The sequence below is a fragment of the Vanessa cardui genome, chromosome 7, assembly GCF_905220365.1.
Source record: "Vanessa cardui chromosome 7, ilVanCard2.1, whole genome shotgun sequence".
Classification (NCBI taxonomy): domain Eukaryota; kingdom Metazoa; phylum Arthropoda; class Insecta; order Lepidoptera; family Nymphalidae; genus Vanessa; species Vanessa cardui.
Genome location: NC_061129.1, coordinates 9,522,142 through 9,548,795, shown reverse-complemented (window position 1 = coordinate 9,548,795; position 26,654 = coordinate 9,522,142). Strand labels below are relative to the sequence as shown.

General features: G+C 32.4%; 5 protein-coding genes across 5 annotated transcripts; 2 read left to right on the top strand and 3 right to left on the bottom strand.

Annotated features, from left to right (window-relative positions):
- Positions 1-117: 117 nt before the first annotated feature.
- Positions 118-10,409, bottom strand: LOC124531053 (importin subunit beta-1). Its single transcript, XM_047105498.1, has 10 exons — positions 10,233-10,409; positions 9,501-9,742; positions 9,224-9,404; positions 7,889-8,148; positions 7,502-7,688; positions 6,285-7,426; positions 6,031-6,201; positions 5,830-5,952; positions 4,387-4,679; positions 118-2,697 (listed from the first exon to the last, which is right to left on the bottom strand). Coding segments are annotated over exons 1-10 (2,658 nt in total). The 5' UTR covers positions 10,291-10,409; the 3' UTR covers positions 118-2,696.
- Positions 10,410-11,028: 619 nt separating this feature from the next.
- On the top strand, positions 11,029-12,053 carry LOC124531058 (40S ribosomal protein S18). Its single transcript, XM_047105502.1, has 3 exons — positions 11,029-11,176; positions 11,314-11,499; positions 11,760-12,053. Exons 1-3 carry the CDS (start codon positions 11,174-11,176, stop codon positions 12,027-12,029), a joined length of 459 nt encoding a protein of 152 aa, XP_046961458.1. The 5' UTR covers positions 11,029-11,173; the 3' UTR covers positions 12,030-12,053.
- A 1,135-nt stretch (positions 12,054-13,188) lies between these two features.
- On the bottom strand, positions 13,189-14,391 carry LOC124531056 (protein catecholamines up). The gene has a single exon (XM_047105501.1). The coding sequence runs from the start codon at positions 14,278-14,280 to the stop codon at positions 13,225-13,227; it is 1,056 nt and encodes a 351-aa protein (XP_046961457.1). The 5' UTR covers positions 14,281-14,391; the 3' UTR covers positions 13,189-13,224.
- A 1,404-nt stretch (positions 14,392-15,795) lies between these two features.
- Positions 15,796-22,067, top strand: LOC124531163 (major facilitator superfamily domain-containing protein 1-like). Its single transcript, XM_047105636.1, has 11 exons — positions 15,796-16,071; positions 16,225-16,352; positions 16,438-16,588; positions 16,763-16,888; positions 18,198-18,403; positions 18,921-19,134; positions 19,215-19,428; positions 20,455-20,552; positions 20,663-20,775; positions 20,890-20,983; positions 21,734-22,067. The coding sequence occupies exons 2-11, from the start codon at positions 16,229-16,231 to the stop codon at positions 21,942-21,944; spliced, it is 1,551 nt and encodes a 516-aa protein (XP_046961592.1). The 5' UTR covers positions 15,796-16,071; positions 16,225-16,228; the 3' UTR covers positions 21,945-22,067.
- Positions 22,068-22,266: 199 nt separating this feature from the next.
- LOC124531162 (carcinine transporter) lies at positions 22,267-26,612 on the bottom strand. Its single transcript, XM_047105635.1, has 8 exons — positions 26,493-26,612; positions 26,124-26,360; positions 25,889-26,059; positions 25,454-25,712; positions 24,478-25,104; positions 24,130-24,311; positions 23,343-23,521; positions 22,267-22,870 (listed from the first exon to the last, which is right to left on the bottom strand). Exons 1-8 carry the CDS (start codon positions 26,547-26,549, stop codon positions 22,675-22,677), a joined length of 1,908 nt encoding a protein of 635 aa, XP_046961591.1. The 5' UTR covers positions 26,550-26,612; the 3' UTR covers positions 22,267-22,674.
- Positions 26,613-26,654: the final 42 nt, after the last annotated feature.

Here is a 26,654-nt window from a genome sequence, read left to right as displayed (position 1 = left end):
GAGACACTAAAATTTTTTTCTTTTTAAAAAACTATGAATATAAAATATCAATGGTTAATAATATAGTATAAAACTCAAAATATACAAACAAATGTAGGTATTGAAAAAAAAAAACGATTTAACTTTAAAATTGCTTTTAATATCGTAGAACGGTTTACAGGATAGTATTTATGAGCAAAACAAAAGAAATTAAAAGATGTAACAAAATAATATTTTAAATAATATTTGTTTCGCGCAGGAAAAGTGGGTGGTATTCATCGACTCGGATGCCTATGATTCTAATTCAGAACCTTTCATGGCATGGCACTAGTCCTCATACATATTCTCCTATCATCCTTAATATAAGTACCTACATAATATAACAGATTAATGAAAAAATTATCAATCAGTACGTATTACATGAGCATATATACGCATATTATGTAAAAACACAATACCAATGAGTCTCATAAACACCATACGGTATCTACTAGCTTCGAGCTTGGCAGACGGTATACAATCACTGGTTAGTTTTTTAAGCACATCCATATCATGTTTATGAGCTCTAGAAGTAACGACACACATCTCGTAAAAAATCTTGCATAATTCGCGCAAACATCATCCCTGTCAGTGATGCTCACAGACTAGCAAACACTCAATATACGAATTAAATTAAAACAATTTGTTTTACAATCTGCTTTCATCAAGCTCTTCAGTCCATAACGTTACAACTACTGTTATTGGAAAATAGATTTATCGCTCAGTATCCGTTACAAATTATATTCCGCGAATGTTTAACATTGACGCGATAAGAAATTGCGAACCCGATAAAAACTTCGAATGCATAAAGGCACTGACGTGTAAATTGTACAAGAAAAACAGGATTTAATAACGTAATCAATTAATTAATAGTCACAAGCGACAATACGTAAGTTCAACAAATTAGCCGTATAAAACTGGAAAGAAATTTACACTACTATACTCGTCTGAGATTCGAAAACAATTCTTTATAAGATAACTTCGAAAACGACGGAAGCACAATTAATTATTTATACAATAATTTGTTAGTGTCAGTGCTTGACTTTGGCCAATGTTTCGCTAATAAAACGTACCATGTAAAGGAAAAAGAGCTGTTAATTACATATGTACAAAACATGAGATCGAGACTAAAGGCAGGCTGACTTTTTATTCATCACAATAGTAACATTATTAATACTTCTTGTTATTAATAATATTATTCATAAATAAAATAATTAAATTAGTAAACATAAATCGTGTATGTAGTAATTGTACAATAGAATTGCTTAAAGTATTATTATCTCTAATTTTTAGCAAAAACAATATTATATACTGTCATAATATGTTGCAATTCTATTCGATATTATTGTATATGAATATATGTTTTTAATAATTTTAATGAATTACTAATTATGTAATAAACACTTAATGTTAATTTGATATTTAAAAATGATTACATAAGACTGTAGAAAATACATTTTGACATGCTAATATAAAAAATATTTGTTTTTAAATTATATATTTAATAGTTTGATCTTTTTCTAGAGGTCGGCAGTGACGTTTTCTTATTAAAATAGTTATGATGAATAAAAAGCATAATACACCAATATGGCGTCCTTAAGTCTCGCTCGTAACTTCGACGGAACCTTATACATTAATACCAAACCTTCGTCAGGGCTGATAACATGTCTAAGTTTACAAAATGCTGATCGCACACACATCACACAAACATTCTTCGTCATTCACGATACCTTTCAAATATCTTACAAAACAATAATAATTTATAAAATTCACAATCCCTTGCATATGTGCATGCCTATAATAACATACTTCAACTTTCATTCAAATCTCTTTCGCTTCACATAAGTAAAGATACCACAGCCACTGTCTGTATCTATAATACCAAATAGGAAAATGCTTTAACGTTTTTTTTTTTATTAAGATTATTATGAAATGATAATGGTGAGGCTTTACATAATGTTTCAAATATACCGCGCTAGGTGCATTGGCCGCACGTTGATCACTTTGTGATACACAAATTAAATTAATTCCTTGTACATCTGTCGGAAGCAGCTTATTATACACGTATTAAGCATTGAATTACAATTATATTATAGGATGTGAATATTTATAGATAAATGCATCTATAATAGGAATTTTTACCATTAAATATCAAAAGCCACATATCATTGCTTAAGATATAACAACAAGTAACTCATAAATTAAATATAATTAATTAATTTTTTAATGAACGAGTAAAAATTATATTTCGAATTTGATTTTTACAAAATTTGAAGCCCCGCGCTTAGCACTTGGCTCCTAAATTTTAGTTTAAAACATCATTAACAACATATAATATAGTATAAATAGCTATCAAATTCGAAATAATTCATTATCCATTTCGAAAACATTGTTAATTGCGTTGTTAGATCTTACGCTTTAATTCAAATAAGTAATAATAGACACATACATGATTAGAATATGTATTTTTTTGCGATATGAAGTAAATATAGACAATGGTCACAGAGAGCAAGTTTTATAATTGAAAAGAAAATAAGCATTCTCTAAGGCCTAAAAATAATGCACCTAACGACTTACAAATAATGACATGATATGACCTCCCAATATTATATTTGAGTTTACCAGCAATAAGTTGTCTGAAACTTCGTTACATCACTGTTGTTCCACGTGGTTTCAAATCTGTACAGAAAAAAATATTTATTAAAATAAAACATTACTCAATAGCCAACCAAGCATCACTGAATATTCATGCTTAAGTGGTGTCTACAATTCATCTTACACTCAGCAATGAAGGAAAACATCATTTGGAAATTTGTATTTGAGAAATGAGTCCAATACTTCTCAATAAATAGTAAAGACCTTAGCCCAACATTGGGAAGGTACATGTCTGAAGAAGTGAATTTGTAAAAAAAACGGTTACTGTAGGACCTTTTGGTAAAGACTACCATACAATATCCACAGATGCCTGTAAGTATTATTTGTAATGTTATCGAGGCTATCTTTTTATAGTAGTTTTCGGCCAAAGTAAGTGCTACAAGACGATTTATATTAACTGGCTGGTTTTAGGGAAACAATTATAATGATAGCCTTTTGTACTATTTAAAAAATACATATAGTAAAAAGATTTTTAATATATATGTGCCTGTAAACATCATTTTTTTTAAAAAAATTCTGAAAGTTTTGCATGTTCTCCTTTTCGTCAATTTTCTAATCTAAAGAATTATACAGCTAGTTTTCGCGAAGGGAGTTATGATGGTAGGTAGGTTTTGTACCCTTAACATGTATCCATAATTTTACGTTGATCGGTTGACTAATTTTCATGTGGTTCGTCCACATTTCGCATTTACGGAACACCGTACCCTACCCTACTAATAAGTAAGGGTATGACTGCTTATAATACTGTATATTGAGATTGCAAAAGTTACCAAATTAATCAGATTGTTTTTCTGACTGTAGTTATATCCGTATAACGAAATACAATTTTTTTTTTCGTGTAATTGTTTATATAAAACAATGAGATTCAAACATTAATTGCTTAATTTTTAAACTGCATTTCAAGATTTAGCAACAATTCGCCCGACTTTTATTGTGTTTTTGATAAAGGATTATTGTAGATTAAATGATTACTTTTATCAAGATAATACGGCAATAGATGCTACAATCGTTACGCAGTATGAAATAATTAAAAAAAGACTATATAATATTAAATTAGGATTATATATTTTTAACTTTCGGAATTGTAGTTTGTAATTGTCTTTCAGACAACAATCTTAACACTAAAAAGGACAAAAATGTTTCTAAAGTGTAATTTAATAAGATATATTTTTAAAAAATATTTTTGTATCACTTAAATATTTCGCACATGCGAATATGACACGAGAAATAATGGATCATTTGATAAGTGATTAAGTATCGGCTCCAATAGTGTGCGATAGGACATATCGGTCATATTTCTTTAATATCTAAGACTATTTACAATTAAAACCTAACTGATAAATCTCGTATTGTGATTATTAAAAAGTATATCGATGACATGATGATTGGCACATGGTATAGGTTGGCGGACGAGCATATGGGCCACCTGCTGGTAAGTGGTCACCATCGCCCATAGACATTAACGCTGCAAGAATTATTAACTATTCCTTACATCGTCAATGTGCCACCAACGTTGGGAACTAAGATGTTATGTCCCTTGTGCCTGTTACACTGGCTCACTCACCCTTCATACCGGAACACAACAATACTGAGTACTGTTGTTTGGCGGTTGAATAACTGATGAGTGGGTGGTACCTAACCAGACGGGCTTGCACAAGGCCCTACCACCGAGTTGACCAAGTCTATGTGGACGAGAGCGTCTCGGGTGCGTACCAGCTAGCGAGGGGCGCCTGCTGCTTGAGCTTTCGGATCTCCTTGGTGGCCCAGTTGGCGAGCGTCTTGGTGCGCGGCGTGCGCGACAGGCGCGCGACCTGCAGCAGGTCGAGCAGCGGCCGCGTCTCCAGCATGGGCAGCACTCGCAACCCGAACACCGTGCACAGGTCGCCCGTCAGCCCCGCGATCACAGACATGTGCCCGTCCGTGCGCTCCGGCTCAGACGCCACCTGGATCATGAAGTTCACGATCGCGCCCACGTGCGGCTCCACTAGCGCCACGTCCGACTGCACCTGCGAGATACCATTCGTCTTTACTGATCATTGTTTCTGTAAGTAATTGAGACAACATCACATACATTACTCTGATCCCAATGTAAGTAGCTGAAGCACTTGTGTTATGGACAATCAGAAGTAACGACGGTACCACAAACACCCAGACCCAAGACAACATAGAAAACTAATGGTAATCTACATCGACTCGGCCGGGAATCGAACCCGGGACCTCGGAGTGGCGTACCCATGAAAACCGGTGTACACACCACTCGACCATGGAGGTCGTCAATTTCATCTGTGATGAAATGATAATGATGGTAAACAAGATATTATGTATAACAACAACAACAACAAACAACAACAGCCTGTAAATTCCCACCGCTGGGCTAAAGGCCTCCTCTCCCTTTGAGGAGAAGGTTTGGAACATATTCCACCACGCTGTTCCAATGCGGGTTGGTGGAATACACATGTGGCAGAATTTCTATGAAATTTGTCACATGCAGGTTTCCTCAAGATGTTTTCCTTCACCGCTGAGCACGAGATGAATTATAAAGACAAATTAAGCACATGAATCAGCGGTGCTTGCCTGGGTTTGAACCCGCAATCATCGGTTAAGATGCACGCGTTCTAACCACTGGGCCATCTCGACTCCATTATGACTCGACTCGATTATGTATAGTACGACACAAATTAGATGTAGCATCGGAAAATGCAATGGAATGAAAATAAAACCGATTACTATCGATTTACACAACCAATAGAAATAGCTCCCTATCGCGCCATTCGACGCTATTCGTCGCTATAAATTCACGTGTTAGAGAAAGCAAGTGCATGTAAATCGACGCGTCAAATTGACGAATATATTAGGTCATATGATATTACAAGTTATTACATTTGTGCAAAGATCATATTCGCATGAGAAATAAATATTGATAATTTGGGATAGCGTACTCAATTCGGATGTGATCGGTTTTACGAATTTTGCCGATGCAACATCTAAGTTGTATCGTACTATAACTATTTAATGTTCTTCTAAAAAATATAATAGTCCTACTAAGATAGTAATGTTTGTTATAAAAACTATATATACTTTATATATATTTCTGTATTCTTTGTCTAGATGTTTAGTGGTTAGTTTTTTGAAGGAACTTTTGTATAATAATCTTACCTCTCCACTTGCCCCTTTCAATCCTTGAATGATACCTGTGTAAGCTTCCAGAACACTTTCTCGTAACTCACATAAGTATTCAACCATGTCATAATCATTACGATCAACTTGTGCGCTACTTGCCTGTAAATTTAGAAAAAAAAAATAAGTTTGGATAGATATTGTTACACTAAAATTGAAATAAGGAATACAACAACCAACCTGTTGTAACATTTGCATAACCACATCAAAATATTTCTTAAAATCAGGACCAATGCTTAGGGCAATATCTCCAAATACAGATAAAATTTGAGGTTTCACTGAGCGATGAATAGATGGATCACCAAGGTTCTCTAATAAGAGAAATATGATTTCATCACAATATGGGAGCACCTGAAGACAACAAATCGAAGATTATAATTCTGAATATTATATTAGATAAGGGATCAGTATAACAATATTACACGACTAGTTACCTTACTCTTTAGAGCGCGACAGATATCGCCAGTTACACCAACAGCGGACACACATACTTGGTACTCTTGATGGTTTTTGAGCCCAACATAAAGATATTGTTTAAATGCATCCATATATTTAAGAAAGCCTTCACCTAATACTTCAACCAGGGTAGATACCGCCATTAAAGCGTCTTCTTGAACGCCACCTGTCTTACCTGCGTTACCAGCGAACATTGTTAAAAGTGCCGTCATTATAGCGTCAGATATCTGTGGAGCATCTTCCGGTGTAACCTTCCGAAGTACAGATTGTAAAGTGGCACATAAGAGACTCTGTAGATCATTAAACTGAGATCTATCTAGATGACTGGAGATGTGATTCTCCATTTGTAGCACTTGTTGCAGCCTTTCTAGTATAACCATTGTCGTCTTTTGCACAGTGACATAGCAATCTGTAGGAGAATTTTTCACCATTTCCATGAGTGCTTCATAAGCTGCTGATCTTAGGTTATGTTGCGCTGCGTCTTGACGATCAGTTGTTTCCAAAAGTCGCTCAACAATGTAATCGAAGTAAGATGACATGCAATACGTTTTTGGTTGATGTGAATCGCTGCTATCAGCAGCCTCATAAGCTGCTTCAGCTAGACCAGTGAATGCCCAGCAAACACTTGCGGCTACGCGAGGCTCAGCCTTCAGGCCCCTAACAAGACTTTCTAATAGTGGTTTAATATAAGTATCATTGATGGCTGCTTCAGGAACAATTTCACAAATTCTACCAATTGTCCATGCGGCTGTGTCTCTCACCGCCACACTAGAATCATACATAGCCTCTATCAAAGTAGGCATAGCTTCTTCCACAAGAGGAACAAGAGTATTTGCTTCAAGACCTCCCAAGATGGAACCAAAAGCCATTAATGCAGCTTCTCTGTATCTCCAGTTTTCATTTTTGATATTAGTACGAATGAAAGGCAAAACATTTGGAACAATCTCATCTTCACAGCAGTTTGAAAGTAACATCAAACACACTGAAGCGGCTTTAGATGGGTTCCATTCAAGTTCATCATCAGAGTCATCCTGCTTGGTGAGTTTTTGCATTAGGACTGGAGCTATGTACTGTAGTGCTCCTCTGGCATAAAATCGTGATGTCCTGACGGGTGGACGGCCTGTTATTAAAATTAAATTATTAGTGAGTACAAACTCATTAAATAGTGATGAAATTTATTTAAAAAAATTGTTACCTGCTTCTGCTGCCTCAGCCATTTCGATAGCCAGATCGATTTCTTCATCACTTACATTTGACCAGAATTCAATACCTTGTAATGATATCTCATCAATGTCAGATTTCATTGCTTCTAAGGTAATAGGAAATAGAGCTTGTCCCATGTATGGTTCCATGTATTGATAGTATAGAGTTAAAATTTTTACCTGGTGATATATTATGTTAATAAAAAAATGTACCAATATAATAATATTACTCTATACTCAAAGGATTACATAAGCTATGAACTAATTAGAAAAAAAAAAGTTCAATAGCATTACCATTAAATTAATAAAATGTCAGTTTTTAGGAAAATGGTAGTATGAAGTCAACAAATTATACATAACATAACAATAAGAATACTTACTAAACATTGAAGTGCTGCTACACTTATCCTCATATCACTAGATTGTGTTGCTTCACAAACAACTTCCATTATAAAGTTTCTTTCATTTTCTTTATCGAAATTAGCTTTTGTGAACTCGAGTGAGTTAAGCAGTGCTTGTGTTGCAGCAAGGCGAACATAACTACTGGGTTCAGTAGATCTCATTCCATGGATAATAGCAGTTAAAATTGGATTACTTTTTTCTGTTAATACTTCTGCATCTATTTCTTGACATATATAACCTGCATAAAAATGTAGAATTCCTTTGAGTATTATACCATCTAGTGGCAAGGAAGAGTTCACCTTCCATGTCTGTTATATTAAATATTCATCATAAGTCTCATTAACTCTTTAGTGAGTGTGATGTTAGTTAAACAGGTAACATAATTCAACTTAGACAAATAAGAATTTACAAATTATATATTTAGTATTTTCTGATTCTTAATGTCATTATTTAAATACAAAAATTTAAGAGATTCAGATATTTTTATTCAACATAAAATTATGCTGTTTTATTAATTGTCAAAATTCTACAACCTTCTGTCTGACCAATAGAAACACCTCATTTTTTTTTAACAATTATTTTTGATAATGATAAATTATTAAATGTTGAAATGGAGACTATTGTTTCACTCCCAGGGCAATTAAGTTAATAAAGATGTTAATGTTTTAACAACCCTAAAGTGATATTAATTTGGGTTGTGCATTAGCACATAAACATTATTTAATGGTTTTTTTAACCTTATAAGAGAAATGTTTTGAATGTTTTTCAGTATCATTATCATTCATCCTGTTGTAAAATTATACATTGCCTCACAAAACAAGTTGTAACCCAAAATAGTCAGGTAACAATTTATGTAATACTATTTATTTGAATATTTAAATGTAAGTAAAAAATATATGATTGCAACACATTAATAAAAATAGAATTGATTGGAGTAGTTCATTGCATCTTTGGATATCATAAATTTTTCTGGCAATCTTATATTTTTATAAAAATTAAAAAAAAATGTTTTTTATTTATTTATTTTTTATTGTTGAATGTAAATGTATAAGATAATTGTTTAAGGTCTTATATCAGTATTGGATAATAATCATTCTTATCTAAAAAAACACAAGTGATATAAAAAAGAACCTGTTTGTCTGGTTACTACTAGTTTATACTCAATTCAAATCTTAACTGACATAAATAGTAAATCAATATATGAATATTCATAAAACTATCAATTTCAAAATTTGAGCCTACAGAATTATTAAAATATATATGCCTTTGTATATTCTAATTTGTTTATGTTTAGTAGAAAACAAATGTCTCACCAATAGCCTCTAAGCTTGCTTCTTTCTTCAATTCTGTTGATTGAGCATTAAGAACATTTTCTACGAGCATGGGAATGAGTTCATTCCACTGTCCTTCAGCAAGCTCTGCCACTGCTACATATGCAACACACTGTGCGGCAGAACTAGGCCTACTGTTCTCCGTTCCTATTGCTGCTAAGATCTAAAACATCAAATGAATTTACAATTATAATATGTTGCACAACATTATTAATAAATGGTGGTAGAAAAACTATAATATAAAACATTATATTATTACATTTTTTTTAATGTAAAGTCTTATATCCTCTGGTAGTGCTAGCCATCGTTGCTGATATTGCAATTTTAAAGCGGGATCTTTGGATGTCAAGTGGTTTTTCAGCTGCAATCCAGCAGCCATCCTAGCAACTTGGCTATTTCCCCCTTGTACCAGCACATCTGACAGCATCTTGATAAAGGTTGTGAAGTTGGTGACAGCTGCATGGTCAAGGTATTTTTCAGCTGCTTCCAATTCATTTCGATCTGCAAAAGTTGTTAGTGAGATTAAATAAAAGTTTCATTAAAATAAAAAGAAATAGTAATTTAACTCCTATTAGATTTGCGAGACAAGCAAGACATTCAACAGCATTATGAAGAAACACATGGTGAGGTTAATTCTAGAAAAAGTCTAAGTTGTAAATACAAAATTAGAGCACACTAAAGTTTTTAGTAAAATAAATTGAAAAAACACACATAATCTACCCAGATATAATGCTACCGACCAGAAACTTCTTTACATGACAGTCCAGTACTAATTTGTTACGTTGTAATCCCTTTAACTTGGACATATTCAAAATCAAAACTATTATAATTAATGCCAGGTACTTTAGAGGTTACCTCGGTACTTAAGCACTTTTTCATATTGATAACATTGTTTCCTTCTATCTTATAATCGTTTGTGCTACGTACTATAAAAGTCAGTTGACAATAAAGAAGCGCCATGCTCATAGTATTTAAAGAAAGCGTTGCAAACCTGGTGATATAGTCTTTTCTAATATTTGTATGAGTGTTAGCGTCGTTTCCGTCAGCATTTTGTTACACTTTATTCTAGCTGAACTTAAATCTATCTGGAAACCTAATAACCGAAGAAAAATTGGCAACCGGCACACGAACGAACACTCACAAATTTCACAAAATGTTACCCATAGACAATGTCTATTTCTCAACGATGTTGGCTTAAGTTTAAAATCTTAAGGCCTAATAGAGTAATAATATCACTTAGGCTTTCACTTAATAAGCAATATTTTATTATTATTTTTTCTTATGAATAATAGAGTAGTGCTATTAATTAATTTAATTACAATTCTTGGTCATCATCATTTAATCATCATAGTATCGAATCGCATTATCTTTCAGTATTTTTGTGGTTTGAAGCGTAAGCCAAAGTAATTAAAGGCAAGAAAAGCATAACATCTTAGCTCCTAAGTAAGATGCTATTGCCAATGTAAGAAAAGTAATATTTCCAACAACGTCGATGTTTGTAAATGGCAAACATAATGTGCCTTATATGTATGATGCTCAATTTTCTATATTCTTTGCTATTATCGTGTTACACTTTCAAAACACGAAAATTTATATTTTTTTTATTATTGAACTATATTTAAATAAATATAGAACACATTGAACTTGCGTTATTGATATTCTTTATCGATTTGTAAGATTTACGCCATTACAATCTTATTATGATATTGGTTATATTATTTTACTTTCGAAAATTTTATCTATTTATATAATATAACTTTTTGCTACAACAACATAAGATCAAATATCGATAGTGTGAATATTTTTTTTCGGAAAAACTCTTTAGCTTATGGTTATGTTTTGACATATTACTTTTATCTGTGAAGTTTTTTTATATCCTTTTCATGTTGACGGTGGTTCTTCGTGAACGTTGAGCCGATAGAATTTAACAAAATGGTACTAAAATCTTAATAATATGAAGTAATCTTAAACTATTTATAAAATATTCTTCTAAAGTTTCGTTCTAAAGATGGTTAAAGTGAATATTGAGTGTGTATTTTGTTAAATACATTGACAAGTGTTTTTATTTTCAGTCGCTCGTAATACCGGACAAATTTCAACATATTCTTCGTATAATGAATACGAACATCGATGGCAAACGTAAAGTTATGTTTGCCATGACTGCTATCAAGGGAGTAGGTCGCAGATACTCCAACATTGTACTGAAAAAAGCTGACATCGACCTCGACAAACGTGCTGGAGAATGTACTGAAGAAGAGGTTAGAGAACTTTACCTTACTTTCATAGCAAAATGTTTATTTTTCCTCCAAGAGATCACTTTCCGTAAAATATATTGTTTTATTTTCAGTTCTATCATGTCAGTCATAACTTTAAAAGTAATTGAATAAAATTGGTATAATAATATTGTTAACTGGATGTGTCTCATGATATTTATTGCTGCTTTTATTATTTAATGAGAGTATTTTAATATTACAAAGTTAGGAAATTCTTCTTTAAAAATATTTAAATTTCTTTTCAGGTAGAAAAAATTGTTACTATCATGTCCAATCCCAGACAGTACAAAATTCCTGACTGGTTCCTTAACAGACAAAAGGATATAGTTGATGGCAAATACAGCCAATTGACCTCTTCCAACTTGGACTCTAAGCTCCGTGAGGATTTGGAAAGGTTGAAGAAGATCCGTGCCCACAGAGGTATGAGACACTACTGGGGCCTCCGTGTACGTGGTCAGCACACTAAGACCACTGGTAGACGCGGAAGAACTGTCGGTGTGTCCAAGAAGAAGTAATCATAATAAACAAATTCATTTCCATGAAATTCTTTTATTTCATTTTTCTACTTGTTCTACAATAAGTAATAGAATAAAAAGAGTTCATTTTTATTTTGGTTAAGCTCATAGGCTAATGATTGAAATAGATGTGCTTGTTTACCTAAACTAGGAAAAGACATTTTGTGTTTTAATCCTGGAATTCTGTTATTATTACAACTTATAAAGTTAATAAAAATAAAATATATAAAGTATGATGTCCAATGTCATACAAGATGTGTATCTTCAAGTAACTAAACTTTTTTAAACATTGGTTACTATAATTTGCTTTGCATTACCTAATGCAAATGGAGACTAGGTGGTCTACATTTGCATATCTCACTTATTTAAAATAAAAAACCATTGAGCAAGTACATCATTAATACATTAAATACAAACCTAATTTACCATTATGGTCATTAAAAATTGATAGGTAAACATTAATTTAGTGTCATGATTAATTAGTTATAATGTTTCTGCTTTTAGAACAAGAACTGATATTTTAAGTTTTATAATATTACTTTTTAGTGAGAAATTGTATTACACAGAAATTGCACTAGTACATTTATTTAAATATTCATAAAATATTTATCTAAAAAAAACTTTCTATACTTAATTTAGTAACTAGTCAAATAAAAATTACTTTGCAAAAACTGTGTTATGTTAATAAATCTGTTGAGCAACTTCAGAAACTATTACTAATATTTTGAATATTCAGCTGGTAGGTTAAGAACTATAGAATAGAAAATACTTCGGGGAAGTAAATAGACACGAGGGGAATATTTTTCTTGAATCTAAGATAAATTTATTTTATACACTAATTATGCTTAGTGATGCTCCTTCAGATTTGAACCTACAATCTTAATTTATAATGTACATTTTATTTTTACTGGATCATCTCAGGTATTATAAATTCAAATTTTATCTATTAAATAGTATTTGAGCTATGTTCGTAGAAAAAAGAAAAAAGTAATGAATTATAAACATTTATCATCAAGCTAGTTTCTGTGTAATTAAAAATATTTATTTAAAGTATGTAAGGAAAGGATATTTAATTTGCATAATTTTTTTACATTTACAAGTAACAAAAACTTATTGAAGGATTGTGATGTTTTAATGAAACTAATAAAATACACTAACATGCAATTTACAATTTTAATAATAAAGTAAAAATTTATCATTCATACTGTGCAATGATCACCATCATATATACACCAGCTAGAAGTGCAAGTATTTCTTTTATTGACTGTGACAGCTTGTTATTTGATCCTTCTAAAAGTTCAGGAATTACTGAAACAGTTGCAATATATATGAAACCTCCAGCTGTGAATGGTAGGATGAGAGTCGACACAATTCCATCTCCAGAACCTTGCAAATATATGGACAAGAATGTGCCAGATATAGCTCCGAATGCAGTTAAAAGTTGCAGCATCATAGCTTTTGTTCGAGAACATCCCGATTGAACCAGAATAGCAAAATCTCCTATTTCATGAGGGATTTCATGTAACAAAATTGTTACAGTGGTAATAAGTCCAATGTTTTGCCCAGCAATATATGAAGCTCCTATTGCCAAACCATCTGTAAAGTTGTGAGTAAAATCTGCAGCTAGGTTAAGGTAGCCTGTTATTTTGATTTCTTCTTTCTTATTTTTTTGAGATTTCTTAGATCTATCATCATGCTTTTTTTTATCTGTACCATGTGAGTGTCCATGACCACCACTAAATAAGCGGACTGTTTTTTCGACGACAAGGAAGGTAATAATTCCTCCAAGTACTCCTAGTCCAACAGTCATGTCATGAGGTTCATGGTGTTCCCCTTCATGGGAATGGCTGTGACTGTGACCTCCACCGTCACTGTGAGGTAAAAGAGCATGAGGTATCAAATGTAGAAAGGCGTCACCGAGGAGACCACCTGATGCAAATGATAACAAAACTTTCAATAAAGGTTGTTTTTCGGCAGTTCCGTCAATAGGTATAAAGAATAATACGAAGAATGGTACAATGCTTATAAACACTGTGGAACCTAGAGCTTTCATATATAAGTCATAATCGGGTTCAAGGATGATTTCCTGTTTTGAGTTCAATTTTTCGTTAGCGTTTTTACTATACTTAAATGCCGGGGACTCGTCTCCATGTAAATGTGAATGAGAATGTCCCGAAACTATAGTAATTGCTAATGTTGTAGCAACACAAAGCAGGACAATTTTATGTAGATTATTCATTGTAAGTATCATTACACTTTTACATTTATACAAAATTAAACTTATTATAAAAGATAACAATATTATATTTATATGACAATGTCACTGAACTGTTGACGTGTGACAATTGACGTGCGTGCTGGCTGCTAGTCAGCAACCATCAACATTCTCTTTTAACTTTTTGGTAAAGATGTTTAAAGATAAAGATTTTAAGGCTTGCTTATTTTTTTCAATGTAAATTTTAATGTACACAATTATATAAACATGTATACAAATTTATGAGATAAATTTGAAATTAATATGGTACTAATATAAACTATACAAATACATTTTTGGTTAATGTTTTTGTTGTTTATTAAAATATTTTTCGGCAATGTTAATGTTACTTCGTAGGTAGGATAATTAGAATTTTAATTAGCTTATAAAGTTTTTAAGGTACTTTTATCTAATTCTGCGACATCGTTTAACTCATGTGATTTACCTTGGTCTTAGGTTTTAAATAAAAACATATAGATATGTCGATAAATTGTCGGTGTCCTGGGGCACATGGAGTTCATTTATGGGACATGGGATACAAAATCATACTCTAATTGTTTTTCCACATTATGGAAGCATTATATGGAAGCATTATATCACTTATTGATAGTCAAATGAAACGCTACCACCGACCGGTTCGAAAAAGAGAATACCCTAACTTAAGAAGAACTGGCGATAGTCAAAAGCTTTTTTTTGTCAAATGCATATGCTTAATATGTTATAATATTTAATTATAATAATTCAATATATTAGATAAACCTAACCATTCCCATATAATCGTTCCTTTTTTTTTTTAAAGCATTACAAAAGAGTTACTGACTATGCAGTCGAGTAACACGAATGATTGGAACTTAGCCTTTCGTTTAAAATCGCGTATACGGTCCAGTTTAAGTTAAGAGAATCTTTCCTATGAATGTTTCTGGGCTACTTAATTGGTTCTAGACAAATTTTAATATGCGATTAATTAAGAGTACAACCTTCACTATCTATCTTTTCGTTCTTTTCTTATTTGTCCATCATTATAAGGTTACGTGGAAACATAAACGAGACATAATTATGTAAGTCTCACTAGTCACATATCATGTATAATATCTGACATTTCACCTCGGTAATAAGTTCTTATTTAGTATCATATTCTCTCAGAAAAGCAGGTTACCTTTGAAGTTCTTCAAATAGCGCGCACTTCCTCATAATCTTTTTAAACACATCCATTTACACAATTTCTCCCATAAATTGTAGGAAATCGAGAGGAAACATGTAAAAAAAATAACTTTAGGTAATTTATTACACTTTTATTTATTTACGTTTAGCATAAGATATATTTTTTTTACCCTGACTATAAATTGCCATTCTTGATATTTTATTTTATGTAACTTTTGTATAATAAAAATTACATTATTAAATGCCCAAAAAATACGTTAATTTAAAATTATATAAAAATAATAATCAATCTTCAATAAAGCCTCGTAAAGACAGGGCGAAGTCCTTGTTGCCTGCAGTTTGATACTTTTGATAGTTTAATGTTGACAAGTGACACATTTGACATTTAAAGTGGGTTGATTATACAGATTTCTTGTGAAGTGTATTATTCTAAATGTTTTGGCGTACCATATTCGTTAATTTTTTTTTATGATTAAAATAAATTGCAATTACAAGAGATATACCATATTTTAAACAGAGATAATATGTAAATTCCTTAAGAGATCATGTAGTGTTATTATTGCGTTCCTATATAGTGTTATTTTTATAAACTTTTTCATATAAAGAATAAATCAACATATTCATTGTGTGAGTTATATATTGTTATTGTTGCTATAATAAAATTACAATATTATCGTAATAGTTAATCAATATAAGTAAACATATGTATATTAGTTAAGAACTATTGATTATTTTGTCTTTGTTTGTGATTTGTTTTAATGATATCTTGCTATTTTTTAGTATAATGGAGAATCCTGAATCAAGTGGAATTATGGGAGCGACTCAGGAAGCACCTACCTCATGGTGTCATCCTTCAAATAGAGTACATAGATTTATAGCTCTCATATTAATGTGCTTCCTTTGTTTTGGTATGTTTGATGATGTTGTCATTTTGGTTGTAAATTTATGTTAATGTTTCTTAAGTTATAATAACATTTAATGTCTTTGCCCCAGGTTCATACTTTTGTTACGACACACCAGGAGCACTCGCTGATAACTTCAAAGATGATTCACACTTGAATACATCCCAGTTTGCTCTGCTGTACTCTATATACTCATGGCCAAATGTAATATTATGCTTTATTGGTGGTTATCTCGTTGATAGGTTTGTATTGCATTCTGATAAAATAAATGAATAGCTTATTTTGATTGGAATTTATTTTATCTGTGCAATGGTTTATTGAAAATAATGCATGAATTATATTTTTATGGCTACTATTACAAAGTAGGTATTATTATTGAAATATGTAGTTTTAATAATTTATATCTGTTGTTACAGATATTTCGGCATCCGTTTAGGAACAATCATATATATGGCTATTGTATTTGTAGGAGCAGTTGTGTTTGCATTAGGTGTTTACATAAATGCATATTGGTTGATGATACTGGGCCGGTTCATATTTGGGTAAGCAAAAAAGTTGATATGTTAATTGTTTTATGAAATATGGATAAACAATTTATAAACATTTGTAAGACATTTAAGATAATATGTATACATAAATATTTTTTGGTGAATGCTACAAAATTTAAATACTAAAACAGTAGTCTTAGTTTAAACTAGTTAACAAATTATTTAATAAATAAAAAGATAATATCTCAATTAAAAAGTCAATGGGAAAATTTGTGGTTAGTGCTCTGCACATATTTGGTAGTGCTTGCCTCAAGGGTGGAAAGAGAATTTTACAGGATCTTCAGTGCAAACAACCACGCAAGGCTTTTAAAAGGCTGTGGCTTCCGTATTACACCTCCAAAATCCCATAAGGCATGTATTTGGAGGGCCGTAACATGTAATTGTTGTCCATGTTGAATAGTTCGGTGCTCGACCAGTGTCGCTTTACGGCCTTTTAGACTATGACAGTTTCATTAAAAAAAAAACACCTAGGCCTTTTTGCCTTTTCTCCGAAGTGAAGGTTGCACTATTATCAACATGATTGAGGGCACTCCTAAGCTACCCTTACGAATACTATTACTACGAGACTTTCGTTGCCGTCAAACTAATTTATTATTTGAACTCCGCCGTGCCAAGTGTACCGCCCCTTTTTATGTACGAAACCAGCTACCAATTGCTAATGCATTTCCATTAAATCCCTAAAGTTTCCTTAATGAGTTTTTACTAAGATTGTTAAATTAAAATTAATAACAAAATTTTATGTAGCCTTTAGTACCCATGTGAATCCGGGACTGGGTAGTTAGTTTATAATATGAAATAAACTTGTCAATAGTTGCTTTAACGCCAACGTAAATGCACACTTCTACAACAGTCTGTTGTACTTCACTTTTGTAACTATCTAATATAAAATTAATAAGAATTTTGTTGTAATTCTAATTACTTTTTTCAAAAATAAGATACATGGAAATTTGTGCGTATTTATCATTGTATGTTGCATTTCCGTTATTGTCGCTCATCTGCCACCTATACATGTTTTGGGTGAGTGACGTGCCTGATACTACCCAATATATAATAACATATCCTCTATTCTGGAATAAGAAATAAAAGGTGGTATTTATAAGTCAACCTACCCTGCCATTTCATATAAACGCCGATACCGATAATTGTTTAATAATTTAGTATTCTAATACGCTCTTAGGAGAACTTGCACATAATCTGGGTGAAACATTTTTTTTAAATATTGTTGTATTTGTTTAATAATTTTATGATGTATAAATAAATATGAACCTTTATTAATTTAAAAATGTATTGAACATACTTCTAGTATTGGAGGCGAGTCGTTGCAGGTAGCTGTGAACAGTTATGTGGTATTATGGTTCAATGGAAAAGAACTCAATATGGTGTTCGGATTACAACTGTCCTTCTCGAGGTTTGGAAGTACTGTGAACTTCTGGGTCATGGAACCCATATACCGATGGGTCGCCAATTATTATGGAGGCTATGAGAAGCTCGGTGTCGCCCTGTTTATTGGTTTGTTTCTTATATATTATCATACATTATTATTAATAATGTTCTTCATCTTCATATTTTTTGATATTGCTGTGACTAATAGACATTGATATCCATACATAGGGCATACGACAGAATTAGGGGTATGGGTGCCGACTCGGGTCAGGCCCGTTGTGGCGGCGCTAAACAGATGTATAGATAAACTCCGTCATAATCACAAGCGCGATATACTATTTAGCAATACAGACACTTACTAGACTACGGCAATTTTACGCGAATGTTTTAATATGATTTTTATTTTCCCATTACAATTCCTCAATAATCAGTTAATTTCAAAGAGCTAATTCTACTGCCATAAAAGGGTTAGGATACGTTCTCAATCCTAATCCTGTCTATGCGTTGGTAGAACAGGAAAACGAGTACGTTTCGATTCGATTGCGACGACAGTTTGTTAGTAGAATTCGGGTCTAGATTTCTTTCATATTTATTTTTGAAAATGTTTTAAGAAGTTGAGTGCATAAAATCATTTCATTTTCAGCTTCAATGACATGTCTGGGATCTCTTATATGTGGTTTGATTTTGGGATGGATGGACCACCGGGCCGAGAGGATACTGGGTCGGCAAGAGGAACAAGCTAAAGCTGAACCATTCCACCTTATAGATGTCTTGCATTTTAAGCCGGTATTCTGGCTGGTATCTGTCATTTGTGTTGCATATTATTTGGCAATTTTCCCATTCATCGCTTTAGGAAAGTAAGTGGATTGAGTTGTTCATTTGAGTTATGACGTCATCATTTAAATTTCTTAACTTATTAAAAATGTTTGCTTTCTAGATTGTTCTTCGAACGTAAATTCGATTTCATCCCGCAAGACGCGAACACAGTGAACTCAATGGTATATCTCTTTTCGGCTGCCCTGAGTCCATTCTTTGGAATCTTGATAGATAAGACTGGCAGGAACGTGATGTGGGTTATTTTAAGTATAATAACGACGATTGGATCTCATTTTCTGATGGCATTTACTTTTGTCAATCCTTATGTTGGAGTGGTAAGACTTCTGAAATAAATTCCTATTTATTTAAATTATAATAGGCTATTTGGCTGGTTTTTAAAATCCATTTTATATTATTTAGTGGAAGTTAAGGAACCCAGTAAAAGTTGTGTTTTTATTTCTAGTACATATTTGCCGAAAAATATCATATTAAAAATTCCATATTTAAATAGCGCGCAAAAACGCTACTTGGACAATATGGCGCTGCAATGGGGTCGGTGACGTCACTTTCTTGTATTTTAATCTGTGGTACATATAGTAGAAAAGCAAAGTTTACAAGAAAGTGACTTCATCATAAGCCCGGCCAATCAGGAGCGTTTTGTGTCACGTGACAAACGTTTGTAAAAATGCATTTTTATTTATGGATTTTTTAATAAATTAAGTATTATTTTAAAGTTTAGTTGATAAATAACCATTTTTAAACTCATAATATACACCGATTACAATAATTCACAATTTATTTTTCGCATTGTCAAATAGCCTATTGGTGTACTATGATTTTCATCTCTTGCTATACTCAAAAAATCTTGTTATATATTAATAAATGTGTCTCTGTACTATAACAATTATTGAATATTTAGAGCGAGGCAGAATTATGCTCCTTTTGCTTTATATTTCTAGTCATTTCATAATGCATCTGAACCGTGAAGGCTGATTTTCGCATATTATTGCACCTAAAATGTTTATACAATTTCCATATCTTAGAACAGTTATCGATACAAAATCAAAATTTATTTCTCGTTTCAAGATAGCGAAAACAACGCAAAGAATTGAATATCTTGGCCGACAATATCAAGTTGAGCTTTTGTAAGCTCCTAAATAATAACCAAAAATTTACCTTCTCGATTTGCTCGGCATATGAATTAAATCAAGTATTGAAAAAATATGTAATAAAAATATAATTTTTTTATCTTCATTAAAAATTCAATGTAAATCACCGTTATAGATTTAAAATATGTTTTTTCTAAGTATAAAATTAATTTTTTGTCTTTTAGTTACTAAGTTGAAGTAAATGTTTTGCAGGTATCATTGGGAATATCTTACTCATTGCTGGCGAGTGGTCTATGGCCCCTCGTGGCTATGATTGTTCAAGAGAATCAATTAGGTACTGCTTTTGGAATGTGAGTTTGGTATTATTTCTTTTATTGAGATAATTTTCTTATAGAACCTTGCATTGTGTTTTCAAATATGTGTCTCTTTCTCTTTATTTTAAATATATCATTGTTGCTAGATGTCAAGCAGTTCAGAACTTAGGCTTGGCGACCGTTATCATTTTGGCCGGAGCGATTGTTGACAAATATGGATATCTAATGCTGGAAATGTTTTTCTTGGGATGCTTGTTTGGTAAGTTCTAATGTTCTTCGACTCAACTAACACAAACCTGGTTATCTGAACACAAATATAAAAATTATATATATCTTACTTAACATGGATTTATTTATTTATAAAATTTTATAGTGTCACTGATTGCGGCTGTCCTCATTTACATTCTGGACTCGGCCAATAAGGGCGTCCTGAATCTTTCGCCAAGTATGAGGGAAGCTTTGAAGAAGTAAGTGTTATTCTAACTCGCGTATCTACCTTAAGTGTGTATACACTGCTAATAAGTGCCACATGAAGCAATGTTCTTATGTTCCTTCTATAAAAACATGTTTTAATCGTAGTTATGGTTTTGTTTGTGTAATGCACGGTGATTACTACGAAACGTTGACTAAGACTGACCTGATTTTGCTCTATACGCAAGCACAAAAGACGTTGACTCAGCATAATGTTGAGTAACTAATTCGATCCTATTCTGTTTAGCTTTGAAATTGAGATATTGATTTTTTTTATTTATAATTGTTTTATGTTACTTCTATAAAAGTTTATGTGTGTTTTTAAAAATAATAAACCAAGGATTAATAATAATACATAGAGTTCAACGAGAACATTATTTCATTTAATACAATTAACACTTAAATTGTAAAGTAAATTTCTTTAACATAAAGGCGGCTGTACACTCCTGGACGAGAGTGAACATGATAGCGCTCGCCTAGTCTCCTGATGTTTCGGTGTGTCTCGCCTGCTCTCGCTCCCGTGGCGGTTTTTTGCGCCCGAGTCAAAGGGTCTCTCTTGCCTCGTGAGCGACGGCGAGAGCACTACTGTACACTCTCGTGCCTTTCCTTTTGTTAACATTCAGCTTCCAAGGCGTCCATATTCTCGATGAATGTACAGGGTTGAGCTCGACTCGCGTGAAGTTCTCGGCGAGACAGTACAAGATCTCTCGTCCGGGAGTGTACAGCCGCCATAAAATATGTTCCAGGACGAGCGTTCGCACCGACGAGACGGCTAACCTGCTGGAGCACGCGGACAGCTCGGACGCGGACGAGGGCGACGCGGCGGGCGGTGGGGCGGGGGGCGGGGCGGCGGCGCGCGATCCGGCGCGCGATTCGGCGCAGCTGCAGTCCGACCGCATCCGCTCGCGCTACATCGCGCAGCTGCTGCCCACCACCAACATTCCAGATAGACCTTAGGCTCGAACGCGAACGCGAATTTGTATGTGTAAATATGTATCGATACATTTAGATTATATTATTTGTGACGTTATTTTCTATTATCTGTATTATAAAATCGAATAAATGATATATGACACCCAATAATAATTAAGTTTTATTTTCGAAATACATTATTTTTTATGGTATTGCTAGTGGTTAACTGTTGGAATTAATTTTAATTGTTACAAATTTAAGATCCACGCCATGTTGATGTAAATGGCTCGTAATCACATTAGCGTTTGACAAAAATATTCAGTTAATTAATTACTTTGAATTTTTGGCAGGTATATTCTGCAAATTAATTGGTCAATTGATTGATTTGACATTTTATTTATTTATTACGATTTGAAAAGTTTTCGACTGTTTCATTGGAACCCTCTAATTTTATAAGACAGGTTAACTTTTCATATCTCACAAAATAGTTATTTTAAGAATTACATATGTATTTAGTTTTATAATAATGCCTTATAACTAGTTTTATAGATATTTTTTAGATATATATGATGCACAGATTTACGGATACGTTTTTTATACAGTTTATTATAGAAAAAAGGTATGAATATTAAGTAATTATTTTACGAATCGCCTAGAATATAATTTTACTTTAGGAGTGAATTCGAACCCACCGCGGGCATATGTTCATATTTATATATGTTTATATTCGTTGTTAAATAAAAAAAAAACCTTAAAGTGACTACACTTAAGACGTTTAAAACCAATAGGTCATTTTTAAGCTTCCGTCTATATCTCGTTGTGTTTCCAACGTGCTGGCTTGGCGAACCAATTTTCGCATTGAGTTTCGACGCACAGGCTGCAAGTCCGGCAATATGTCTTCCACTGACGGAGCCTGAGTTAATTCTAATTGATCTAAGTTTTCGTACGAATCCGACTCTGCTACGCTGATCCTGTAACAGAAACACAAAACTACATTACTCATAAAATATTCGATAGGATGAACATTACTGTTTTAGAAAATAATTATCAAGGCGAAAGTGACATTGTATGTTGCAACCTAAATTGAACCTTGAAAAAAGTTGCATAAGCCACATTCCTAGTCCACTCTATTTGAGGTTTACAACATTCTATACCTATGTTAGTTTATTAATGTGTATAAGATTAATGTAGAATTTATAAAGTATAATTTTCAATTGTTATAATACTAGAAAATATTGACGTTAGTATGCATCAATTTTAATAAATGTTTTTGATATTTTATGATTCATGTTATTTACAGTGTTATTAATAATTATTTATAAAAAAGTTATATCTTCGAAAAAATCTAAAGATATTTCACTGTCGAGAGTTTCAAGTGTAGATTTAGTCAATACTTATCTCAGAGTTTTCGCATTAGACTATTAGAAATTAAAAAAAAATTACCTTTGGCCTCCACAAGCGAAACAATCCTTATAAGTCCAGTCTTTTCCGAATTCTTCTCCTTCTTCAGCAGTTTGAGGTAACGGACAGTGCAATGTTTCTGGCAGGCGTAGAGCTGTTATCCCACCGACAACCGACACAGCACCCATGAGCACCAAGGGTAATACTAGATTACTGGTTCCCTAAGTAAGAATATTCAATTAAGGAAAACACATTATTTTTGCAATAACAGAAATTGTTACTGTAAGTATGTGTTTGATATCAATTTCATAAAATGTCTAAAATGTGTGTTTGTTTTACACATAAAAAGGAAGGTTTATATCTACTAGATACATTCAAAATATTTACTCATTAAAATTTTGATATTTTTTTGTTTCAAGGAATTTATATTACTCACTCTTTAAACGAGAACTTAAAAATCTCGTGGGAGATTACCCAGCTAGACAAATGTACGTTATAAGGAAATATTCACCTGAATTTCGTGCTTACATACTTAATAATAATAATCATCGATATATAATTTATCGTAGAAGATTAATTGTGCCTAAATGTGTTCCCATAATATTGAAAAAGTTATACTTAAACATTAAAATTTAATATAATGCATGATATTGTTTATTACTAATATCATAAGTTTTTTATAGTTAACTCTCGTTACTTGCTTATTATGGTATGGTCTATGAAAGTTTACCTAAAGACCATTAACTAGGATATATAATAAGTATACCAATTCACAACATTACGTTATGGATCGTATATAATATTGAAAAATAAAATTATATTATCTTACTAAATAGTTAATAAATGGAATTATTATTAATCCCAATCCGCCAATATAAGCAGATGCACCGATTCCGACTCCTCTCAGTTCTGTGGGATACAGTTCACCCGCATATGGGTAAATTATAAGAAAAGATGCTGATATAAAACATTTAGATATTAAAAACAAAATCAAGGTCTCATTTTCGGCATCTGGAACAAATTAACATAAATGTAAAAAATGTTATCCTGAAATAAATTTAAAAATGAATTGATAAACATTTATTATACACTGTAAAAAAACGTATATAAACTAACAAGGATTTTCTTTGCACAAAACAATTTTAATTATTGAAAGATATAATAAGTAAAATATTACCTTCTGGTAAAAGAACAGTGACTATGCAAAATATTCCACTAATTACCATGGATAAACAAAGTGGCCACCTGCGTCCAACTCGATCCATTAAAACCCAGCACACTATATAGCTAGGTATTTCTACGGCTGATGAGAGGAAGAAACTCATATATTGATTGCTTCCAATAGCAGGTCCGTAGTAACTGAGGCCCACATAAACCATTTCTGAAGCACACCAGTTGAGAGTAATTAAAAAAGTTTTTAGTCTCATATTTGGCGTTCTGCATAGAGCAAAAACACTAGCCGATTTTTTTTCTTTCATCCCGTGTTCCTTTTGCTCAAGCACTTGTTTTTGAAGTTTAGTCGTATATTCTTCTGGTAATTCTCTGCCATTAATTCTAGCTATCGTTTTCAAAATATTATTAGCTTCTTCCAATCTCCCTCTCATTAGTAACCATCTTGGAGATTCCGGTAAGATAAACCAGTAAAGATAATAAAAAAAGAACGGTACGGACGTAGCCAGTGCTAGTGATCTCCAATCTCGTAATACGTATGTTACTCCAGATAGTAAAATTAAACCCAGAGTATAGAATATACAAGTCATTACGGTAACAAAAGATCTGTAATTAGGTCCTGCTAATTCTAGAGCTGAAAAATATAAGTATTTGAAAATAACCTTTTTCGGTGATTTCATTACCATGAATACAATGATCTAAAGTGGAGATCTAAAATGGCCTAATTTGAATAGGCTCAATAATCATTTAATCGTCCGTAAAATGTTAATTTTTAATTTGACAAGTGAGTGAGTCAGTATAAAAGCAAAAGTGACATAACATCTCGGGTCCTAATAAAAAAAATACTTAATTTTGAATGTCCTTTTAAAAAATAAGTATTTGTAGCGTATAGAAAACGAGCCACGGCATTAAAGTTCATTAGTTAACGAGGTAGGGTTAGGGGAAGAATACTCCTTGATCTCAAATAAAAAAGTAATACTCACAAATGATGAATGGTATTTGATAAACAGCGGGTATAGTTAAGCCGACAATTATTCTTGCTACTACCCAAAACCAATATTCATGGGCATACGCTGTCATTACACTACCAAGTAGGAGTGTCGATAAGCAGGCGAAAAACGATTTTTTACGTCCTATCCGGTCATTTAATAAGCCGAAAGAATATACACCTATAGGTCCTCCGACGTTTAAAGCCACTAATCCAAGGGTAGGATATACATCGTACTCGCAAACTAAATCGAACTAAAAAATTAAAAATATCTGTATAAACAAATTTCCGTTGGCCGTAGAGTAATATAATAATTACAGTTTTTCTAAATAAAGAGATTATACAACACAATTATTTTATTAAATCGACTACATTGGTAATTTATGGTTATGATTGTTTAATTTATAAACAAAGTATAGATAAAACTTACATCAATTACAATTGAGGATTTTACTTCAGTTTTATCATACTCATATCCGTCAAAACATGGTTCCACTGGCCAACTTTCATTTACTTCCAACGGTCTTTGATTGGTTTTTAATAATTCTGTCCAATTAACCGAATATCGTAAACATCTTTCGAAAGTTGCGTTGTTATCTTCCTAAAAATTGAAACTTATTAAGGTAAAATACTTTAAGTGCACAAGTATGTTTCTTACATTTTACCTTACGAGGAATGGACAACATTTTTCGATTAATTTGGGTCATATTTTCCAATTCAGGAACTTTGCACCAGTGATCAGGCGTGTCGGTCATAAATAGTTGATTAAATGCACAGAATCCACACGGTAGACAAGCGGGCAAGCACACGAACCACAAAAGAAACTTCTGATATATTCCAAATTCACCAATCTTTGGGAGAACATCATCCAAATCTATGGCATCGTCACTTGTATCTTTTACCTTAGAATACACATTAATTATTTAATACATATTATTTGACTAATTATAATATATTATATAATAATAATAATATTAAATAATAAATATCAAATATTGTTTTGCGAATTTACGGTTAGGCGTAATAAAATTTACCGATGTTTTTTCTAAATTGTCACTGTACTTTCTTGAATTATTATAATTATTAGGCATCGTTATTTGTTTATTTACTATTATAAATACGAAAACTTATCAGAACGAGCCATTCGAGTTCAATAGTTGTAGTAACTGCCTTGGTATTGGCAGAAGCCATACAGT

Bases quoted from the DNA above. Each gene is read 5' to 3' on its own strand.
- LOC124531053 (XM_047105498.1), bottom strand. From the start codon at position 10,290: ATGCTGACGGAAACGACGCTAACACTCATACAAATATTAGAAAAGACT. The intron at 8,149-9,223 runs GTGAGACATTTG...ATTTTTATGCAG, and splicing joins AGCAAGCTTAGAGGCTATTG to GTTATATATGTCAAGAAATA. The intron at 5,953-6,030 runs GTTGGTTGTTGT...CTAAATTTACAG, and splicing joins TTATGCAAATGTTACAACAG to GCAAGTAGCGCACAAGTTGA.
- LOC124531058 (XM_047105502.1), top strand. The intron at 11,500-11,759 runs GTTAGAGAACTT...ATTTCTTTTCAG, and splicing joins GAGAATGTACTGAAGAAGAG to GTAGAAAAAATTGTTACTAT.
- LOC124531056 (XM_047105501.1), bottom strand. From the start codon at position 14,280: ATGATACTTACAATGAATAATCTACATAAAATTGTCCTGCTTTGTGTT.
- LOC124531163 (XM_047105636.1), top strand. From the start codon at position 16,229: ATGGAGAATCCTGAATCAAGTGGAATTATGGGAGCGACTCAGGAAGCA. The intron at 18,404-18,920 runs GTTTGTTTCTTA...TTTCATTTTCAG, and splicing joins CGGTGTCGCCCTGTTTATTG to CTTCAATGACATGTCTGGGA. The intron at 19,135-19,214 runs GTAAGTGGATTG...TTTGCTTTCTAG, and splicing joins CCATTCATCGCTTTAGGAAA to ATTGTTCTTCGAACGTAAAT.
- LOC124531162 (XM_047105635.1), bottom strand. From the start codon at position 26,549: ATGCCTAATAATTATAATAATTCAAGAAAGTACAGTGACAATTTAGAA. The intron at 26,060-26,123 runs GTAAAATGTAAG...TTCAATTTTTAG, and splicing joins TGTTGTCCATTCCTCGTAAG to GAAGATAACAACGCAACTTT. The intron at 23,522-24,129 runs GTAAGATAATAT...ATTCTTACTTAG, and splicing joins TTCCATTTATTAACTATTTA to GGAACCAGTAATCTAGTATT.